The 21,096-nt window shown below is 43.5% G+C and overlaps 1 protein-coding gene across 1 annotated transcript in view; it reads left to right on the forward strand.

Moving 5' to 3' along the window:
* Positions 1-21,096, forward strand: part of LOC141165727 (dynein axonemal heavy chain 3-like) — a 2,796,342-nt gene that overhangs the window by 1,139,770 nt on the left and 1,635,476 nt on the right. The window contains exon 31 of the mRNA XM_073651577.1: positions 18,522-18,659. Within this exon, the coding sequence (XP_073507678.1) occupies positions 18,522-18,659 (138 nt within the window). The remainder of the gene's footprint in view (positions 1-18,521; positions 18,660-21,096) is intronic.

Here is a 21,096-nt window from a genome sequence, read left to right on the forward strand (position 1 = left end):
GTACAAGCAAATAACAGATTACAGTATTTCTCTAAAGGTACAGTAGATATAGTTCACAGCATAGTATACATGTATGATTTTGTGTATGAGAGAAGGTTTCATCTCCTTGTAGACTGTAAGCAGGTTTAGGAGCTCTCGGGGTGGCTACAGTACAGTTCACTCTATTTGCTATTTACAGAATAATTATAGGACAACTTGGTTCAGATAATGCTTCTCTGAAGGAGGGACCTTCACGGGTTTGCTCCCTGTGACATCAAACTATAGGTTTTGAGCTACTCATGGTTTTGGTTCTCCCTTTCCCTTTCCCAGTATGTAGGGCTGACTAAGTTGGTCGCGTGGAAGTCATAGCACTGGTTCCCACCGGAAGTGCATAAAGACCAGTAATCCCAAAAGGGACCTTGTTCAGCCTTAACTTTCCTTCACTTCTTTGTGGAAGCAAGCCTATGAAGAATTATGCCCCTCAGCATCAACTGGAAGTAGATTCTGGTAGTAGTAGTAGTGCTTCTTTGCAGTCCCTGGACTAGATTTAACTGAACTGGTTTGTAGCAGATTACCGAATGTATGTCTGTGTCTGCTCCTCCCTCTGTTTCTATGGTAGATTATGATGAAGAAATTGAATGCCTAAATTTCATAGTTATATATCAGCCAGGAGATGGAAACAAAGTACAAAGCACATTGCGCAATAATCAGCCCTCAGTGTATGCACATTACAATGCATTATACATTTCCTAACTCACAGCGCCCAAAGTAATTCTGGCACACTGGAATAAATTCAATGCCACATGCCAATCGTTTCACTCAGCAGCATTAGTATGGGTACCAGGATACCCCACACATTTTAATTTTTGAATATTTGTTTTAATTGTCCAATATAGCAACCATTGATCCCACAACCATACTGCACGCTGTTTTCTTATGTTTATTTCCAATAGTGATTTTATGTGTAGCTACTTTGCAATGTAGAATTTAAGTGTTACTTAACTTCTGTAGCATTTTTGTTCATCGTGGGAATTATTAATTAAAATAAATAAATAAGATAAAAATAAAAGTTAAAAGGAGTTGACCACTTATCTTTACTTTAAAGTGAACCTGACATCTAATACATGCTGTCCAATCCTTGGGCAGCATGTATCAGACATAGGCTGTGCAATTGCAGCCAGGTATGTTTGACTCTGAAATGCTGCGGCATTTCAATAAAATACATACTTTTATTAGACCGAGCCATGCAATAGACTAGTCGCACAGGTGGATCCCGGTGGCTTCTTCCGCCTACTGACAGTGACTGAAAGATCTCTGCCTATACGCGCTGAGACCTGTCAGTTACTGTAAGCAAGAGGGGAGAGGTCGCAGGAGACCCAAATGTCAGACGAGTCTGCCTCGAGGCTTGGTCCCCAGCGGCTGTTAAAAGTATGCATGATATCGCCCCACAGCCCTACACACAGTCATAACAGTCATACACAAACCATATGAATGCCCCTACAGCCCTCCAATCCGTATCATGGCCCACACATACACAAAATACACAGTGTGGTAGCCCCCACACACAGTATGATGGCTTCCACAGCACCAAACACAGTATGATGGCCCACAGAGCCTCGCACACACAGTGTGATGGCCCTCAAATCACATCCCCTACACACAGTATGATCGACCTCACACCCACCACATATAATAAAATAGTCCACACTAGTGATGAGAGAGTATGTTGGGTTAACCCTTTCAGCGAGCATGCTCGGGCAAACACCGAGTATCTTCAGCATGCTCGGTTATTATGTTTCAGTCTCTCTGTGTGCATGATTTGCGACTATTTGACATCTTTAATACATGTGAGGAATGCCTAAGAAACAGACATTCCTCACATGTATTAAAGCTGTCAAACAGTCGCAAATCATGCACACAGAGAGACTGAAACATAACACCCAAGCATGCTGAAGATACTCAGTGTTCGTCCGATCATGCTCGCTGAAAGGGTTAACAGAACATACTCGCTCATCACTAATCCCCACAAAGGCCCACACACACATTATGATGGCCTCCACAGCCCATCACATAGTATGACGGCAAAACATAAAAAATGCTCAGCTTTGTTTCACCGATGCACTGCACTGCTCCGATTTGTCTAGTGTGTGGACTGAGGCTCCACGCAACTGTTGAGAACTAGTGATCTCATCATGCCTGCAGTGCTGAGACTCAGACACACTCACTTGAGATCCAGATGCCTAATTGGGATGGGATGGCATGGTTTAGTTCGTCATTCAACTCATAGGCCCCATATTGGCTGCATGGTTGGCTACTATTAGCAGTTCACCACTAATATTCATTCCCCACTTTTGGATAGTAACATAAAGGTGACTATTTAAATTTCTACATGGTCTCCAATGGATGGGCTATTTTCTTCATCTATTTGGCAAATGATTTGGCAATTAGTGGCATGGATGACCTTACTAATTCTACTGGTCCATATTATATTAATAGAGAAGAACCCAGTTGACACAAGGAGTAAGCATTGATGCTGGACCCTTTTGGCCCTCCTAATTCTTTATCTCTAGATATCTATTGTATTTGGTATCAAATTATATCCGAGGGATGTATATATTTGTCTATTGCTAGGATGCGATAGTTATGGATGCATTATTGCTATGGTGATCATGTTTCACCTTTCCTTATGCATCTTATTATATGGTGGATCTGCTCCTTTGTGTTTTCATTTAGTTTTTTGTTTTTTTCATTTTTACCAATGCTAGCTCCACAGTTGTTTTCTCATCTGGTACATGTCCTTTTTATTGTTATTTTTTGCTATTGTTAATATTAGTATATTGCCCTTAGCACAAAATATATTTATCCTTGTTTGGGGAACATTGTCACTTCATTTTTATTTTAGACTCTCCCTTTCATTTACCTTACGTATAGGGACTTACTTTCTTGTGTTGTATAATTGTCTTTGGGATTTTTTCTTTGCATGCATAATGCCTCATTATTAGTGTTGAGCGAGCATGCTCGACACTGCTCGGTACTCGCCTGAGCATCACGCTACTCGGGATGTTCGGCGAGCACCGAGTATTTCCGGGTTACTCGGGCGGGAGCTCGGGTCTCCGCCCTGCATGTTTGACGCTCTTTACAGAGCCAATGAACATGCAGGGATTGCCAGCCACTCAATGTAATGCTGCAGCCATGTTAGTTGTGGGCATTACATTGATTTTTGTTTTCCTCCTTCACACTGTACAAAAACCCGTCTTATTAACCTTTTGGTGTCCCCCCACCCCCTCCAAAAAAAAAAAAAAAAGTGTGTCTCTGATTTTTCAGACACAAATATATCTGTTGATGTCTGTTGTAGGCTAGAGAAACAGAAGTGTGGTTTTGCAGTTCCACGGTTCAAACATCTGTATTATCCTGCTTTTGGGCCATTTGTAACTAAAAAAAAACAGTTTGAGTGTGTCGCTCAATGTTCAGCCGCAAATATATATACACTGTGTGCAGAATTATTAGGCAAGTTGTATTTTAGAGGATTATTTTTATTATTGATGAACAACTATGTTCTCAATCAACCCAAAAGACTCATAACTATCCAAGCTTAATATTTTTGGAAGTTGGAGTGTTTTTTTTTTTTAAGATTTGGCTCTCTTAGGAGGATATCTGTTTGTGCTGGTAACTATTACTGTGCCGAATTATTAGGCAACTTAATAAAAACCAAATATAATCCCATCTCACTTGTTTATTTTCACCAGGTAAACCAATATCAGTGCACAAAATTTAGAAATAAACATTTCTGACATGCAAAAACCAAAACCAAAAAATTACTGATCAATATAGCCACCTTTCTTTATGATGACACTCAACAGCTTTCCATCCATAGATTCTGTCAGTTGCTTGATCTGTTTTCGATCAACATTGCGTGCAGCAGCCACCACAGCCTCCCAAACACTGTTCCGAGAGGTGAACTGTTTTCCCTCCCTGTAGATCTCACATTTTATGATGGACCACAGGTTCTCTATGGGGTTCAGATCACGTAAACAAGGGGGCCATGTCATTATTTTTTCTTCTTTTAGACCTTTGCTGGCCAGCCATGCTGTGGAGTAGTTGGATGCATGTGATGAAGCATTGTCCTGCATGAAAATCATGTTTTTCTTGAACGATACTGACTTTTTCCTGTACCACTGCTTGAAGAAGTTGTCTTCTAGAAACTGGCAGTATGTCTGGTAGTTGAGCTTCACTCCATCCTCAACCCGAAAAGGTCCCACAAGTTCATCTTTGATGATACCAGCCCATACCAGTACCCCGCCTCCACCTTGCTGGGGTCTGAGTCGGAGTGGAGCTCTCTGCCCTTTACTGATCCAGCCTCTGGCCCATCCATCTGGCCCATCAAGAGTCACTCTCATTTCATCAGTCCATAAAACCTTTGAAAAATCAGTCTTAAGATATTTCTTGGCCCATTCTTGACGTTTCGTCTTGTTTCTTGTTCAAAGGTGGTCGTTTTTCAGCCTTCCTTACCTTGGCCATGTCCCTGAGTAGCGCACACCTTGTGCTTTTTGATACTCCAGTAACGTTGCAGCAATGAAATATGGTAAAACTGGTGGCGAATGGCATCTTGGCAGCTTCACGCTTGATTTTCCTCAATTCATGGGCAGTTATTTTGGGCCTTTTTTGGCCAACATGCTTGTTGCGACCCTGTTGGCTATTTGCCATGAAACGCTTGATTGTTCGGTGATCACGCTTCAAAAGTTTGGAAATTTCTAGACTGCTGCATCCCTCTGCAAGACATCTCAGAATTTTGGACTTTTAAGAGCCCGTCAAATCTCTCTTCTGACCCATTTTGCCAAAGGAAAGGAAGTTGCCTAATAATTAAGCACACCTTATATAGGGTTTTGATGTCATTAGTCAACACCCCTCCTCATTACAGATATGCATATCACCAGATTTACTTAATTGTGAGTAGGCTGTCAAGCCTATGCAGCTTGGAGTAGGACAACATGTATAAAAAGTATCATGTGATCAAAATACTCATTTGCCTAAAAATTCTGCACACAGTGTATTTAAAAAAAGTCTGGTATACACCAGTAAATTATAACTATGGTTTTGCTGTTCCACGGTAAAAATCTCTATTATCCTGCTTTTGGCATTTTTTGCCGTAAAGAAAAACTGTAATAGTGTCTCCTGATTGTTCAGACACAAATATATCTGTTGAAAATAGTCTGGTGTAGGCCCGAGAAATAGAAGTGTGGTTTTGCAGTTCCACGGGTCAAATCTCTGTATTATCCTGCTTTTGGCATTTTTTGCCGTAAAGAAAAACTAATAGTGTCTCCCTGATTTTTCAGACACAAATATATCTGTTGAAAATAGTCTGGTGTAGGCCCGAGAAATAGAAGTGTAGTTTTTCAGTTCCACGGGTCAAATCTCTGTATTATCCTGGTTTTGGCATTTTTTGCTGTAAAAAAAAACTAATTGTGTCTCCCTGATTTTTCAGACACAAATACAGTACAGACCAAAAGTTTGGACACACCTTCTCATTTAAAGATTTTTCCGTATTTTCATGACTATGAAAATTGTACATTCACACTGAAGGCATCAAAACTATGAATTAACACATGTGGATTTATATACTTAACAAAAAAGTGTGAAACAACGGAAAATATGTCTTATATTCTAGTTTCTTCAAAGTAGCCACCTTTTGCTTTGATGACTGCTTTGCACACTCTTGGCATTCTCTTGATGAGCTTCAAGAGATAAGAAATTTACTGGGGTATATTTAAAATTGTCTGGTATACCCCAGTAAACAATAACTGTGGTTTTGCCATTCCACAGTAAAAAATCTCAATTATTCAGCTTTTGGTATTTTTTCCATAAAGAAAAACAGTAATAGTTTCTCCCTGATTTAAACAATCTGAACAAAGAGTCGGGTGTAGGCCAGAGACATAGAACTGTGGTTTTCCTCTTCCACTGTTCTAAACTACTTTTTATTACCCTTTTTCCATTGATAGTGCGAATGCTAGCTATTTTACTTCCTTTACAATGGGCAAGGCACGTGGCAAGGGACGTGGAACTGGACGTTCTGGTGATGGTGCGTGTCGAGGACGGGGCCATGGCCAAGATGAAAATGTGCCACAACCAACAGCCACATCTTCTCGCTCCCACTTCTTGACTGAATTACTAGGGAAGCACAGAACAACACCATTATTGCGAACTGATCAGTGTGAACAGGTTATTAATTGGATAGCAGATAATACTTCCAGTTACTGGGCACCACCACCTCCAGTCTGTCTTCCACACGGTCAACTCTTAGTAGCCGTGAGTCTCGACCACATACTCCTCCTCACCCTGATGCTCCTTCCTCCCACCATGCCGAGTGTCATCAGACAGCAACTGATCCCACACTTGGACACTCTGAAGAGCTGTTCACTGGTCCATTTCCAGATTTGTGTCCCTCGCCTGCAATGCTTGAAGTGGTGGAAGAAGAGATCCCATGTAGCGATGCCCAAATATTTGAACAGCCACGGCCACAGGAAGTCGACGCTGGCAATTTGTCACAAGAGGTGGACGATGACGAGACACAATTGCCAGGAAGTGAGGAGGAGGATCGTGGTGCACAAGTGGAAGAGGAGGAGGTGGTGGATGATCTAGTAACTGACCCAACATGGCAGGAGGACATGCAGAGTGAGGCCAGTAGCACACAGGGTGAGGGAGGCTGAGTACCCCAACAGGCAGGAAGAAGCAGTGTGGTGGCCGCACACAGAAGGCAGGCAACAGTTTCCCGTAACACCAACACAAGGGACGTTGCCAGTACAACCTGTAGGTCTTCCAGAATCTGGAATTTTTTTAAAGACTCTGCTGATAACCCCAAAAAGGCCATTTGTACCACCTGCCATGCCAGTATCAGCAGGGGTGACAAAACTACCAGCCTGACCACCACCAGCATGATCAGGCATATGGCAGCAAAGCACCCGACTTTGTGGTGTGAACCCCAGGGTCCATGACCAGTGTCAGCGGGTGTCACCACTGCTTCTTCCACTGTAGTGCATGCAATAGAACCCCCTGTTGTGTGTGCAATGCAATCCCCTGTCCATACTGCATGCAAAGATGCCCCCTCCTCTCAGTCTTCACTTTCTCAAGAAACAGCATCAACGTCCACGTCCACGTCCCACCGCAGCATTCAATTGTCCATATCCCAGACCTTTGAACGAAAGCGGAAAATCGCAGCCAATGCCCCACAGGCCACAGTCCTAAATTCACACATTTCACGACTGCTTGTGTTGGAAATGCTGCCTTTTAGGCTGCTGGAGACAGAATCCTTCCTCAACCTTATGGCGGTGGCTGTCCCTCGGTACTCGGTCCCCAGCCGACACTATTTTGCTCGGTGTGCCATCCCCCCACTACACAAGCAAGTGTCCCAAAACATTTGCCGTGCCCTCAACAACGCAGTTACTGGGAGAGTCCACCTGAGAACGGACACGTGGTCAAGTTCTTGTGGCCAAGGATGGTACATCTCCCTGACGGCACACTGGGTAAACATAGTGGAAGCCGGGACCCAGTCGGACCTTGGGACTGAACACATCCTCCCCACACCGAGGATTGCGGGCCCTATGTCAGTCAGAGTTGCCCACAGAGAGTACAGCTCCTGCGCATCATCCTCCTCCTCCTCCTCATGTTCAGCCTCCATCTCAGATATCACCACATCAGTTACAAGCTGGAAGCACTGCAGTACTGCCTCCGCCAAGCAGCAACAGGCTGTGCTGAAACTCATATGCTTAGGTGAGAAGCCTCACACTGCTTGTGAGTTGTGGACAGCTGTGAAAGAGCAGGCAGATCTGTGGCTGTCACCGCTGAACCTACATCCAGGCATGGTCGTGTGTGACAATGGCCGTAACCTGGTGGCGGCTCTGAGGCGAGGCGAAATCACACACGTACCATGCCTGGCTCATGTGCTTAACCTCGTGGTTCAGCAGATTCTTAAATCGTACCACAAGTTGCCCGATCTGCTCGTCAAAGTACGCCACCTGTCAGCTCATTTTCGCAAGTCGGCTACAGCTTCCGCCGCCCTTGCTGTGTTGCAGCAGCGTTTGCAGCTTCAGGCACACCAACTGGTATGTGATGTCCCCACATGTTGGAACTCTACCCTCCTCATGTTGCAAAGGATTTGTGAGCAGAAGAGAGCAGTTGTGGAGTACCAGCTGCAACAAGGCCGTCGATATTCAAGTCAGACTCCACACATAAGACCTCAGGAGTGGACCTGGATGTCTGACATATGTACTATCCTGACAAACTTTGAGGAGTCCACCAAGATGGTGAGTGGCGATGACGCCATCATTAGAGTCAGCATCCCACTTGTCTGTCTTTTGCAACGTTCTCTGCAGAGAATTAAAGAGGAGGCATTGCAGCCAGAGTAAGGACATTGGTATCTTACCCTCCTAGGTATAGCCTTTTGGCTCACCTCTGGCTTGGGCACATTTATGCCCGGCTCCTATACTAAGGTTCCATTGCTTTAGCATTTTGGCCATTATCTATCTTGGCATTTGTGCCTTTGGTTCATTTCTCTTTTTTTTGGGTGTCAGCAGCATACACATTTTTTCTATATATATCCTATTGTAGCTTATTTTAAAGCCTTTGCATCTATTGTTGATCTTTTTTCGGATATTGCTGCTATAGCTGATCTCCAACTGTTTGTTGGCCAACTTGGATGAGGGTTGATTGTATGACTACATTATGATTTAATATGGTACTGATTTGTAAACATCTCTGTTTTTAAATGTTTTTAACGTACTTGTTGGTTTGTGTATATGTGTCTTTTTGCTCAATATATATTTGAATTTTAGCGATCCCTATCTATGCATACAGTCTTTTCTCTTTTTTTGCTTAATTATTATATTACTGTATGTGGTAGGTTGATCCTCATCTGATATGGTAGTGCCCTTCCCTTGTTTTTTGCTATCAGCTTATTTTCGCAAGTCGGCTACAGCTACCGCCGCCCTTGCTGTGTTGCAGCAGCGTTTGCAGCTTCCGTCACACCGACTGGTGTGTGATGTCCCCACACATTGGAACTCTACCCTCCACATGTTGCAAAGGATTTGTGAACAGAAGAGAGCAGTTGTGGAGTACCAGCTGCAACAAGGCCATCGATATTCAGGTCAGACTCCACACATAAGACCTCAGGAGTGGACCTGGATGTCTGACATATGTACCATCTTGACAAACTTTGAGGAGTCCACCAAGATGGTGAGTGGCGATAACGCCATCATTAGCGTCAGCATTCCACTTGTCTGTCTTTTGCAACGCTCTCTGCATAGAACTAAAGAGGAGGCATTGCAGCCAGAGTATGATGAGATGGATCAAGAAGCCGTAGCAGTCGATTACACACAGGCCAGCCTCATCTCATCCCAATATGCATTGGGGAACAATGAGGGAGAGGAGGAGGAGGAGGAGGAAGAACAGTAGCTTGTATCATACAACTGTCATACCGTCGGCTCAGTGTGGGTGGCCTGAGGACAGGGGGGAGGAGGAGGAGGGGGAGAAGGAGGAGAGCATGGTCAGTCGTCATCTTGGTGAGGACACGGAAGTCTTGCCCATGCTGTACTGTATGGCTCTTGTAATGGGCATTAAAACCGACTTGTTAAGCTACTGCGACCTCCACCACTTTTCCAAGGGGCATTAAAACCATCTTGTTAAGCTACTGCGACCTCCACCACTTTTTTAAGGGGCATTAAAAAAGTCTTAAGCTACTGGGACCTCCACGTCTCTTCCGAGGGGCATTAAAACCATCTTGTTAAGCTACTGTGACCTCCACCACTTTTCCAAGGGGCATTAATACTATATTGTTAAGCTACTGGGACCTCCACGTCTCTTCCAAGGGGCATTAAAACTGTCTTGTTAAGCTACTGTGACCTCCACCACTTTTCCAAGGGGCATTAAAACCATCTTGTTAAGCTACTGGAACCTCCACGTCTCTTCCAAGGGGCATTCAAACCATCTTGTTAAGCTACTGGGACCTCCATGTCTCTTCCAAGTGGCATTCAAACCGTCTTGTTAAGCTACTGGAACCTCCACCACTTTTCCAAGTGGCATTCAAACCATCTTGTTAAGCTACTGGGACCTCCACCACTTTTCCAAGGGGCATTAAAACCGTCTTGTTAAGCTACTGGGACCTATTTTTCTCTTCTGAGGGGCATTAAAAGCGTCTGGTTTAACCACTCTGAACTCCACAGCTCTTCCAAGGGGTATTGAAATGTTGTTTTTAATTAACTCTAACCTCCACAACTCTACGAATGGGCATTGCATTTCCTCCTAATTTTAAGGCAGCTTTTGCTTGGAAGGCATAAGCAAAGACTATGGGAGACCCACTCCCCAATAATGGGAATAATGTTTGTAATATGCTGTACTGCATGGCTCTTGTAAGGGGCATTGCAAGTTCCTCCGTCCTAAATTTTGGAAGCATTTGCTTGGAAGGCATAAGCAAAGACTATGGGAGACCCACTCCCCAATAATGGGAATAATATTTGTAATATGCTGTACTGCATGGCTCTTGTAAGGGGCATTGCATGTTCCTCCATCCTAATTTTTGGCAGCTTTTGCTTGGAAGGCATAAGCAAAGACTATGGGAGACCCACTCCCCAATAATGGGAATAATGTTTGTAATATGCTGTACTGCATGGCTCTTGTAAGGGGCATTGCATGTTCCTCCATCCTAATTTTTGGCAGCTTTTGCTTGGAAGGCATAAGCAAAGACTATGGGAGACCCACTCCCCAATAATGGGAATAATGTTTGTAATATGCTGTACTGCATGGTTCTTGTAAGGGGCATTGCAAGTTCCTCCGTCCTAATTTTTGCCTGCTTTTGCTCGGAAGGCATAAGCAAAGCATATGGGAGACCCACTTCCCTATAATGGGAATAATGTTTGTAATATGCTGTACTGCATGGCTCTTGTAAGGTGCATTGCATGTTCCTCCATCCTAAATTTTGGCTGCTTTTGCTTGGAAGGCATAAGCAAAGACTATGGGAGACCCACTCCCCAATAATGGGAATAATGTTTGTAATATGCTGTACTGCATGGCTCTTGTAAGGGGCATTGCAAGTTCCTCTGTCCTAATTTTTGGCAGCTTTTGCTTGGAAGGCATAAGCAAAGACTGTGGGAGATCCACTCCCCAATAATGGGAATAATATTTTTAAGATGCTGTACTGTATGGCTCTTGTAAGGGGCATTAAAAGCGTATTGTTAAGTTACTGCGACCTCCACCATTCTTCCAAGGGGCATTAAAACCATCTTGTTAAGCTACTGTGACTACAACCACTTTTCCAAGGGGCATTAAAACCTTCTTGTTAAGCTACTGGGACCTCCAAGTCTATTCTGTGGGGCATTAAAAGCATCTTGTTAAGCTACTGTGACCTCCACCACTTTTCCAAGGGGCATTAAAACCGTCTTGTTAAGCTACTGGGACCTCCACATCTCTTCTGAGGGGCATTAAAAGCGTCTTGTTAAGCTACTGGGTCCTCCATGTCTCTTCTGAGGGGTATTAAAAGCGTCTTGTTAAGCTACTGAGACCTCCACCACTTTTCCGAGGGGCATTAAAACCGTCTTGTTAAGCTACTGTGACCTCCACCACTTTTCCAAGGGGCATTAAAATCGTCTTGTTAAGCTACTGGGACCTCCACGTCTCTTCTGAGGGGCATTAAAAGCGTCTTGTTAAGCTACTGGGACCTCCACGTCTCTTCTGAGGGGCATTAAAAGCATCTTGTTAAGCTACTGCGACCTCCATCACTTTTCCGAGGGGCATTAAAACCATCTTGTTAACCCACTAGGACCTCCACGTCTCTTCAAAGGGGCATTAAAACCGTCTTATTAAGCTACTGCGACCTCCACGTCTCTTCGAAGGGGCATTAAAAGTGTCTTCTTAAGCCACTCTGAACTCCACAGCTCTTCCAAGGGGCATTGAAATGTTGTTTTTAAATGCCTCTAACCTCCACGACTCTTCCAACTGGCATTGCATTTCCTCCTAATTTTAGTCAGCTTTTCACTGCAAAGGCAAAAACTAAGGAAGACCCACTCCCCAATAATGGGTAGAAAGTTTTTAGTACGCTGTAATCCACGTCTGTTTCAAGGGGCATTGTAGTTATTCATCATTTTTAGAAAGCCTTCCATTCACTGCTTAGGCCAACAGTGTACAGGAGACCCAGTTGCTATAAATGGAAAAAACGGTTTAGTTAAGGCCCTCTGACCTCCATGTCATTTCCAAGGGGCATTGGAGTGCCTCAAAATTTTTGGTAGGCATTGCACTCACTGTATGCCCTATAACTGTGTAGCCGAACCGCTCCTTTTGTTACAGAAACATATCCTACAAGACATATGTGGTTGACTGGCCTAATATTGATGTGAATGGTCCCTGTTCCTCCTGCTCTTTCTCCTTTGCCACCACCTCATCCATCATTTATCACCTGAAGCTTTGTTTTAACGGGAGTCATAGAACTGGGATAGTAGCAGGAAAACATCCAGCAATCCTCGGAGGAGGTAGGATATGTGCCAAAACGCTGATCACCTCAGGCCTAGCCACTACTACATACATTGCATTCCAAGAAAACAAAGCAGATGCTAACTTCTATCATCATCATCATGCTCCTCACCTTGGCACTCTCAACTCCCCTGATCTAGAAGCCAGGGCCCACCGAAGGAGTCTGGTTCTCTGGTGGGCTCATCCAATGCTGCCCTAAAGCAGGCCAGGCTAAGAAAAGTGTGTGGGGGGAAGTTGACAGGAGAAATAGGGGCGGCTGGGGACCGTTTATGGACACCCGGCTGCCCCCAGGCGGCTGGGGACCGTGTGTGGACACCCGGCCACGGGGCGGCTGGGGAGCGAGTATGCACACTCGGCCGCCCCCTGGCGGCTGGGGACCGAGTGTGGACACCCGGCCACCGGGCGGCTGGGGACTGAGTATGGATACCAGGCCGCCAATGCAGCCATGACTTGGTGGCCAGATTCCGCCTCCACATGCCTAAAAGACACAATTTCAAGTGCAAGCAAGCAGTATGGTATTGCTGCCTGGGGGTGGGTGGGTGGCAGGCTGCATACTTGCGCTTGCATTGCAAGGAATGGGAGAGGTACAATTGAACACTGCCCTTGAACAAGCACTTGAACGGGGATAGTTGCAAGTGTGCAACGACAGGTGCAGGGTGGGAGGCATCTTCGCAGGTACCATGAACAGGGGTTTGGCATGCACACACTACAGCAGAATAGGCTGTCCTTCCCACTAAAGTCACTGGGGAGGGCACAGGTAATGTTTTGGTATGCGCACTTAATCTTATGTATAAGACTCACCGGGACAAATAGGGGCGGCTGGGGAATGAGTATGGATACCTCGCTGCCGAAGCAGCCATGAGGTAGTGGCCAGCTTCGGCCTCCTCCAAACTAAAAGGCCCCATTTCAAGTGCAAGCTAGCAGTATGGTATTGCAGTCTGGGGGTGGGTGGGTGGCAGGCTGCACACTTACGCTTGCATTCCAAGAAAACAAAGCAGATGCTAACTTCTATCATCATCATCATGCTCCTCACCAAGGCACTCTCAACTCCCCTGATGGAGAAGCCATGGCCTACTGGAGGAGTCTGGTTCTCTGGTGGGTTCATCCAATGCTGCCCTAAAGCAGGCCGGGCTAAGAAAAGTGTGTGGGGGGAAGTTGACAGGAGAAATAAGGGTGGCAGGGGACCGTTTATGGACACCCGGCTGCCCCCAGGCGGCTGGGGACCGTGTGTGGACACCCGGTCGCGGGGCGGCTGGGGACAGACTATGGACACCCAGCCGCCCCCTGGGGCTGGGTGGGTGGCAGGCTGCATACTTGCGCTTGCATTGCAAGGAATGGGGGAGGTACAATTGAACACTGCTCTGGGAGAAGGACTTGCACGGGGATAGTTGCAAGTCTGCATCTTCTGATACTGCAAGGATGACTTCTGATGGGCACACTTTTAGGCAGTGACCTGGGTGTCAGAGATGCTTCCAGGGGTCTTCCCCAAGCTGTTCCCATGTCTTTTCAGCACTGTATGCATGTGTCACACAGCACATGGCCAGATAAGGTTGTAAAATGTTAAAATTACATTTCCCGGTGAATGCATTTATCATGGTTGAAAGCAATACAAAAGTGCAAAAATGCATAAAAAATGCTACTTGTGAACATAGCCCAAGGTGTGGAGGAGTATTTTTTTTGGGGGGGGTTATTTATTTTACCTTATACACAAGTCTTTACCCTGGAAAGGAACTTCCTTAACATATTTCACAGGAAAGCAGTTTCAGTTTTGTTTTTGAACGTTTTATTGTGAGCCCTTAAAAGTGGCCTAATACCTCTGACCACGTTGTTGACAGTAGTGACCCGGGGGTCATAAATGCTTCCTGGGGCGATCCCCATGCTGTCCCCATGTCAGTTGATCACTGTCACTAACGTTTTGGGCACTTGTTAGGCTTTTAAAAGACTGCCGGGGGTGCCGCCGCAAAAATGCTCGGGTCTCCCATAGACTAACATTGGGCTCATTGCTCAGGTCGAGCACCCGAGTATCACGGCGAGCTCGGCCTGAGCTTCGAGCACCCGAGCATTTTAGTGCTCGCTCAACACTACTCATTATACACTGGTGGCCAAAAGTATTGGCACCCCTGCAATTCTGTCAGATAATACTCAGTTTCTTCCTGAAAATGATTGCAATCACAAATTCTTTGGTCTTATTATCTTTATTTAATTTGCTTGCAAGGAAAAACACAAAAGAGAATGAAGCAAAAATCAAATCATTGATCATTTCACACAAAACTCCAAAAATGGGCCAGACAAAAGTATTGGCACCCTCAGCCTAATACTTGGTTGCACAACCTTTAGCCAAAATAACTGCGAACAACCGCTTCCGGTAACCATCAATGAAATTCTTACAATGCTCTGCTGGAATTGTAGACCATTCTGCTTTGGCAAACTGCTCCAGGTCCCTGATATTTGAAGGGTGCCTGCTCCAAACTGCCATTTTCAGATCTCTCCACAGGTGTTCTATGGGATTCAGGTCTGGACTCATTGCTGGCCACCTTTGAAGTCTCCAGTGCTTTCTCTCAAACCATTTTATAGTGCTTTTGGAAGTGTGCTTTGGGTCATTGTCCTGCTGGAAGACCCATGACCTCTGAGGGAGACCCAGCTTTCTCACACTGGGCCCTACATTATGCTGCAAAATTTGTTGGTAGTCTTCAGACTTCATAATGCCATGCACACGGTCAAGTAGTCCAGTGCCAGAGGCAGCAAAGCAACCCCAAAACATTAGGGAACCTCCGCCATGTTTGACTGTAGGGACCGTGTTCTTTTCTTTGAATGCCTCTTTTTTTTCCTGTACACTCTATGTTGATGCTTTTTCCCAAAAAGCTCTACTTTTGCCTCATCTGACCAGCGAACATTCTTCCAAAACGTTTTAGGCTTTCTCAGGTAAGTTTTGGCAAACTCCAGCCTGGCTTTTTTATGTCTCGGGGTAAGAAGTGGGGTCTTCCTGGGTATCCTACCATACAGTCCCTTTTCATTCAGACGCCAACGGATAGTACGGGTTGACACTGTTGTACCCTCGGACTGCAGGGCAGCTTGAACTTGTTTGGATGTTAGTCGAGGTTCTTTATCCACCATCCGCACAATCTTGCGTTGAAATCTCTCGTCAATTTTTCTTTTCCATCCACATCTAGGGAGGTTAGCCACAGTGCCATGGGCTTTAAAATTCTTGATGACACTGCGCACGGAAGACACAGGAACATTCAGGTCTTTGGAGATGGACTTGTAGCCTTGAGATTGCTCATGCTTCCTCACAATTTGGTTTCTCAAGTCCTCAGACAGTTCTTTGGTCTTCTTTCTTTTCTCCATGCTCAATGTGGTACACACAAGGACACAGGACAGAGGTTGAGTGAACTTTAATCCATGTTGACTGTCTGCAAGTGTGATTTAATTATTGCCAACACCTGTTAGGTGCCACAGGTAAGTTACAGGTGCTGTTAATTACACGAATTAGAGAAGCATCACATGATTTTTCAAACAGTGCCAATACTTTTGTCCACCCCCTTTTTTAGGTTTGGTGTGGAATTGTATCCAATTTGACTTTAGGACAATTCTTTTTGTGTTTTTTCATTGAAGACAAATTAAATGAAGATAATAACACCAAAGTATTTGTGATTGCAATCATTTTCAGGAAGAAACTGAGTATTATCTGACAGAATTGCAGGGGTGCCAATACTTTTGGCCACCACTGTACATACCTAAAGAGTTACTATTAGAGTTACTATTTCTATTATTTTTTAACTCTCTCTTATACATTTTTGATAGAGTTCAGATTCCTGCCATTAGGACCCTTAATTACCTGTTTCTTTTTAAGAGAGTGCAGACACAGTGTGATTGTGGAAGGTGCATAGTTTACATTGTCTTAGACATAGTCTTTGACCAAGCTTAGTTTGACACTTGAAATGCTAAATGTTATTTGCATTTGATGTATTGGGGCTGTTTTTTTGTTAAAAAGACAGGTGAAACATTAATCACTGTTTATCTTACACCTGTGGATAATTATGATCACTTATGAATATCTACACTGTTTACTGTTATTTATTACCCTACATGTGATGGTTATATCTCCACACTATGCTACTTCAGACTAGTTTGCTATAACACTTTCGGGATATTAAATTATGAATATTAATTTACTACTATGTAATTGTGATTTGTGATGCACTGGATACCTCTCTAAATATGTGCACTTTACACATTGTTCCTTACTTTAAAAAGGCTCATTTTTGTTTAAGTCAAAGGGGTGCATCTATCTATCTATCTATCTATCTATCTATCTATCTATCATCTGTCTAGGGCCATCATATGCTGTGGTACTTTACAAAGCAAATACAAAGAAATCTGAAAGACATACAGTAACTGTGTATTGTCTTCAATGCAAAAGAAAATTCCCTGAAATCAAGACAATTCATTGTGAATGTCTACCTGTTACGCAAATAACCTTATTTTTCCATATTTGTTTTACTAGTCAAATTTTACAACAGTACACACATTAATACAGCACCCTGTTGCAGGTGCTGGGTTTTTGGTCAAGTGCCTACCTAGCATTTCTAATTCTGCCATTTTTGGAAAGGGGGTTGAAAAGAGATATAAACCAAAAATCATAACCCCGAAGTGTAGTGAATCTCAAAAGTAATAGCACAAAGCAGAGACCACTAATGATAATAATGATAAAGTGCAGGGCAGAAAAAATGAGCACTAAAATGGTTAACTTTAATTACGAAAAAATGTTTATGACATGAAGCAATACATTTTCCAACACAAATCACACAAATAATATGTGTTGGTGGATGAGCCAGAGGGAAGGGCACCCCTCCAAAAAATATAAGGAGATGTAGCTGGTGAAGAGTATAAAGTGTAGTTAATATATTATTTAGTATACACTACGGCAGACCAGATATAGAGGCTCATCCACCAGACACATCACACTCTAGTGGATGAGCATTTATATCTGGTCTGCCGTGGTGTATACCATTATACCTTCATTTTCTTTTCTTTTAAACATCTTTTTATTGAAAGTTTTATGTATATATAACAATGCAGAAAAGAAAACATAGGATTAAAAAATACAGGAAAAACTTTAGAAACTTGAAATATGACAATGTCCTTAAACACTTTATAGTTCTTGGAAATAAACTGTAGGACTAAAGTTAAACAGTTGGATTTAAGAGATAAATAATTTTGCATCATATTCTAAAGAAAACTCAACAATAGTAAACTAGACAGGTATAGATATGTTATATTAGGGATCTAATAGGTAGTCTTACAAGAAAGGTAGAGAATTAACAAGGAATGGGGAGTGGGGTGGGAGGTTATTATACCTTAATTTTAATTGTTATTATATTATTTATTATACACCTTTGTTTGGCATATCATCTTGTGTAAGACTACTGCCTGCATCCCTGCATGGTTTCCCATCCCCCACAATGCTGGGGCACCGACGTATTCACCACTTCAGGCCATGCAGTAAGCTCCTTGTCCTCTGCTTGCTGTATACAGAGTGCTCCTTGTCCTCTGCTTGCTGTGCATGTTTCCTGGCTGTGCGTGCACTTCCTGATTCTTAAAAAAACAGTGCATTCCTAATAAAAGTCCTAAGTCACTTTGACATTTACAAAGCTGTATTTGCAGGGTTGGATCAAAATCTGGGAGATCACAGTGTTATACATATCTTTTCAGGGAAATTGGCGTAACTACGATTTGCAGTTAATATATTCATCGTAATTCAAATTTCTTATTTGTGAACTCAAAATTTAAAGGATTCGATCATCCTTAATAATGACATTTAGCAATCTAAAGTCATTTTCAAGAAAGTTTTGAAAATAATGGCTTGGGACTATGTTCCAAATGAATTGCTTGAGAGATTTAACTTTAAAAACATTACAAAAATACATTTACATTTCAAAATATCAATTGCTCATTTTTATTTAATTCTAGGTTTTATTTCATTTCATACAAACAAAATAAAATTGATAATGATGACTTTGTCTATCTTGCAGGTACTGTTTCGGACCGTGGCTATGATGGTGCCAGATTATGCTTTAATTGCAGAAATATCTCTCTATTCAATGGGCTTTGTTGCTGCTCATAATCTTTCTACAAAAATAGTAGCTACATATAGATTGTGTTCTGAACAGGTAAGGTTGTTAAGCTTTTCATCAAGCTATAGAATATACTATATCAATTTCAGAAAATAAAGTCATAAAAATCTGCATTTTATTTAAGGGAAATTGCTTTTGACAACATAGAGTGAAGAGCTTTGACTGTATTTTTTAGGCAGCGATTCATAGAAATGTTTCTAGATCCCCTTTCTATGGAACTTCAATGTAAAATATAGAAATAATGAAGAAAACCTTAAATATTTGGGCTTAAAAATGATATTATGAATAGAGGTTTTAGAAATTCATAACTACTGTATATCTGATCTCTCCTTCAAACCACGTAGCCAAGCCCTTTCCACTTCCTGCCGACTCCAAATTAAAAAATATCTCCCGGATCCGCACATTCCTCAACCACGAATCTGCAAAAACACTAGTAAACACCCTCATCATCTCTCGCCTCGACTAATGCAACCTCCTGCTCTGTGGCCTCCATTCCAACACTCTCGCACCCCTCCAATCTAGCCTAAACTCTGCTGTTTGACTAATCCACCTGTCCCCCCGGTATTCCCTGGCCTCTCCTCTCTGTAAATCCCTTCACTGGCTCCCCATTACCCAGAGACTCCAGTTCAAAACCCTAACCATGGCATACAAAGCCATCCACAACCTGTCTCCTCCATATACAGTGCCTACAAGTAGTATTCAACCCCTTGCAGATTTAGCTGGTTGACACATGCGGAATTAACTTGGCATTGTGACATTTGTACTGTAGATCAGCCTGGAAGTGGGAAATGCACTGCAGCAAATTTTTTTTTTTTTTTTTTTTTTTTTTTTTAAACGTTAAAAGTTAATTCAGAGTGTCATTTATTATTCAACCCCTCAAACCACAAGAATTCTGTTTGGTCCCCCTAAAGTATTAAGAAGTAGTTCAGGCACCAAGAATAATGAGCTTCACATGTGTGGATTAAAGATCTCTTTTGCCAGCCTTTTCTGACTATTTAAGACCCTCCCCAAACTTGTGAACAGCACTCAGACATGGTCAACATGGGAAAGGCAAAGGAGCATTCCAAGGCCATCAGAGACAAGATCGTGGAGGGTCACAAGGCTGGCAAGGGGTACAAAACCCTTTCCAAGGAGTTGGGCCTACCTGTCTCCACTGTTGGGAGCATCATCCGTAAGTGGAAGGCTTATGGAACTACAGTTAGCCTTCCACGGCCTGGACAGCCTTTGAAAGTGTCCTCCCGTGCCGAGGCCAGGCTTGTCCGAAGAGTCAAGGCTTACCCAAGGACAACAAGGAAGGAGCTCCGGGAAGATCTCATGGCTGTGGGGACATTGCTTTCAGTCAATACCATAAGTAACGTACTCCACCGCAATGGTCTCCGTTCCAGATGAGCCTGTATGGTACCTTTACTTTCAAAGCGTCATGTCAAGGCTCGTCTACAGTTTGCTCATGATCACTTGGAGGACTCTGAGACAGACTGGTTCAAGGTTCTATGGTCTGATGAGACCAAGATCGAGATGTTTGGTGCCAACCACACACGTGACGTTTGGAGACTGGATGGCACTGCATACGACCCCAAGAATACCATCCCTACAGTCAAGCATGGTGGTGGCAGCATCATACTTTGGGGCTGTTTCTCAGCCAAGGGGCCTGGCCATCTGGTCCGCATCCATGGGAAGATGGATAGCACGGCCTACCTGGAGATTTTGGCCAAGAACCTCCGCTCCTCCATCAAGGATCTTAAGATGGGTCGTAATTTCATCTTCCAACAAGACAACGACCCAAAGCACACAGCCAAGAAAACCAAGGCCTGGTTCAAGAGGGAAAAAGTCAAGGTGTTGGAGTGGCCTTGTCAGTCTCCTGACCTTAACCCAATTGAAAACTTGTGGAAGGAGCTCAAGAATAAAGTCCACATGAGACACCCAAAGAACCTAGATAACTTGGAGAAGATCTGCATGGAGGAGTGGGCTAAGATAACTCCACAGACCTGTGCCGGCCTGATCAGGTCTTATAAAAGACGATTATTAGCTGTAATTGCAAACAAGGGTTATTCCACAAAATATTAAACATAGGGGTTGTATAATAATTGACCCACACTTTTATGTTTAAAATTTAATAAAATTCAACTGAGCAACATAACTTTTTGGTTTGTAAGATTTATGCTTCTGTTCATAAAACCTACTCTCGTTTGCAGTTTGAAGGCTCTAACTTATTTGCATCTTATCAAACCAGCTAAATCTGCAGGGGGTTGAATACTACTTGTAGGCACTGTATCTGTAACCTAATCTCCCGATATATACCTGCACGCAACCTCCAATCCTCACAAGTTCTCTTGCTCTACTCCCCTCTTATCTCCTCTTCCCACAATCGCATACAAAATTTCTCCGGTGCATCCCCCCTACTCTGGAACTCTCTACTCCAACACATCAGACTCTCGCCTACTGTGGAAACCTTCAAACGGAACCTGAAGACCGA

This window comes from Phyllobates terribilis, unplaced genomic scaffold, assembly GCF_046119375.1.
Source record: "Phyllobates terribilis strain yellow unplaced genomic scaffold, ASM4611937v1 Scaffold_11__3_contigs__length_659146591, whole genome shotgun sequence".
NCBI classification, from domain to species: Eukaryota; Metazoa; Chordata; class Amphibia; order Anura; family Dendrobatidae; genus Phyllobates; species Phyllobates terribilis.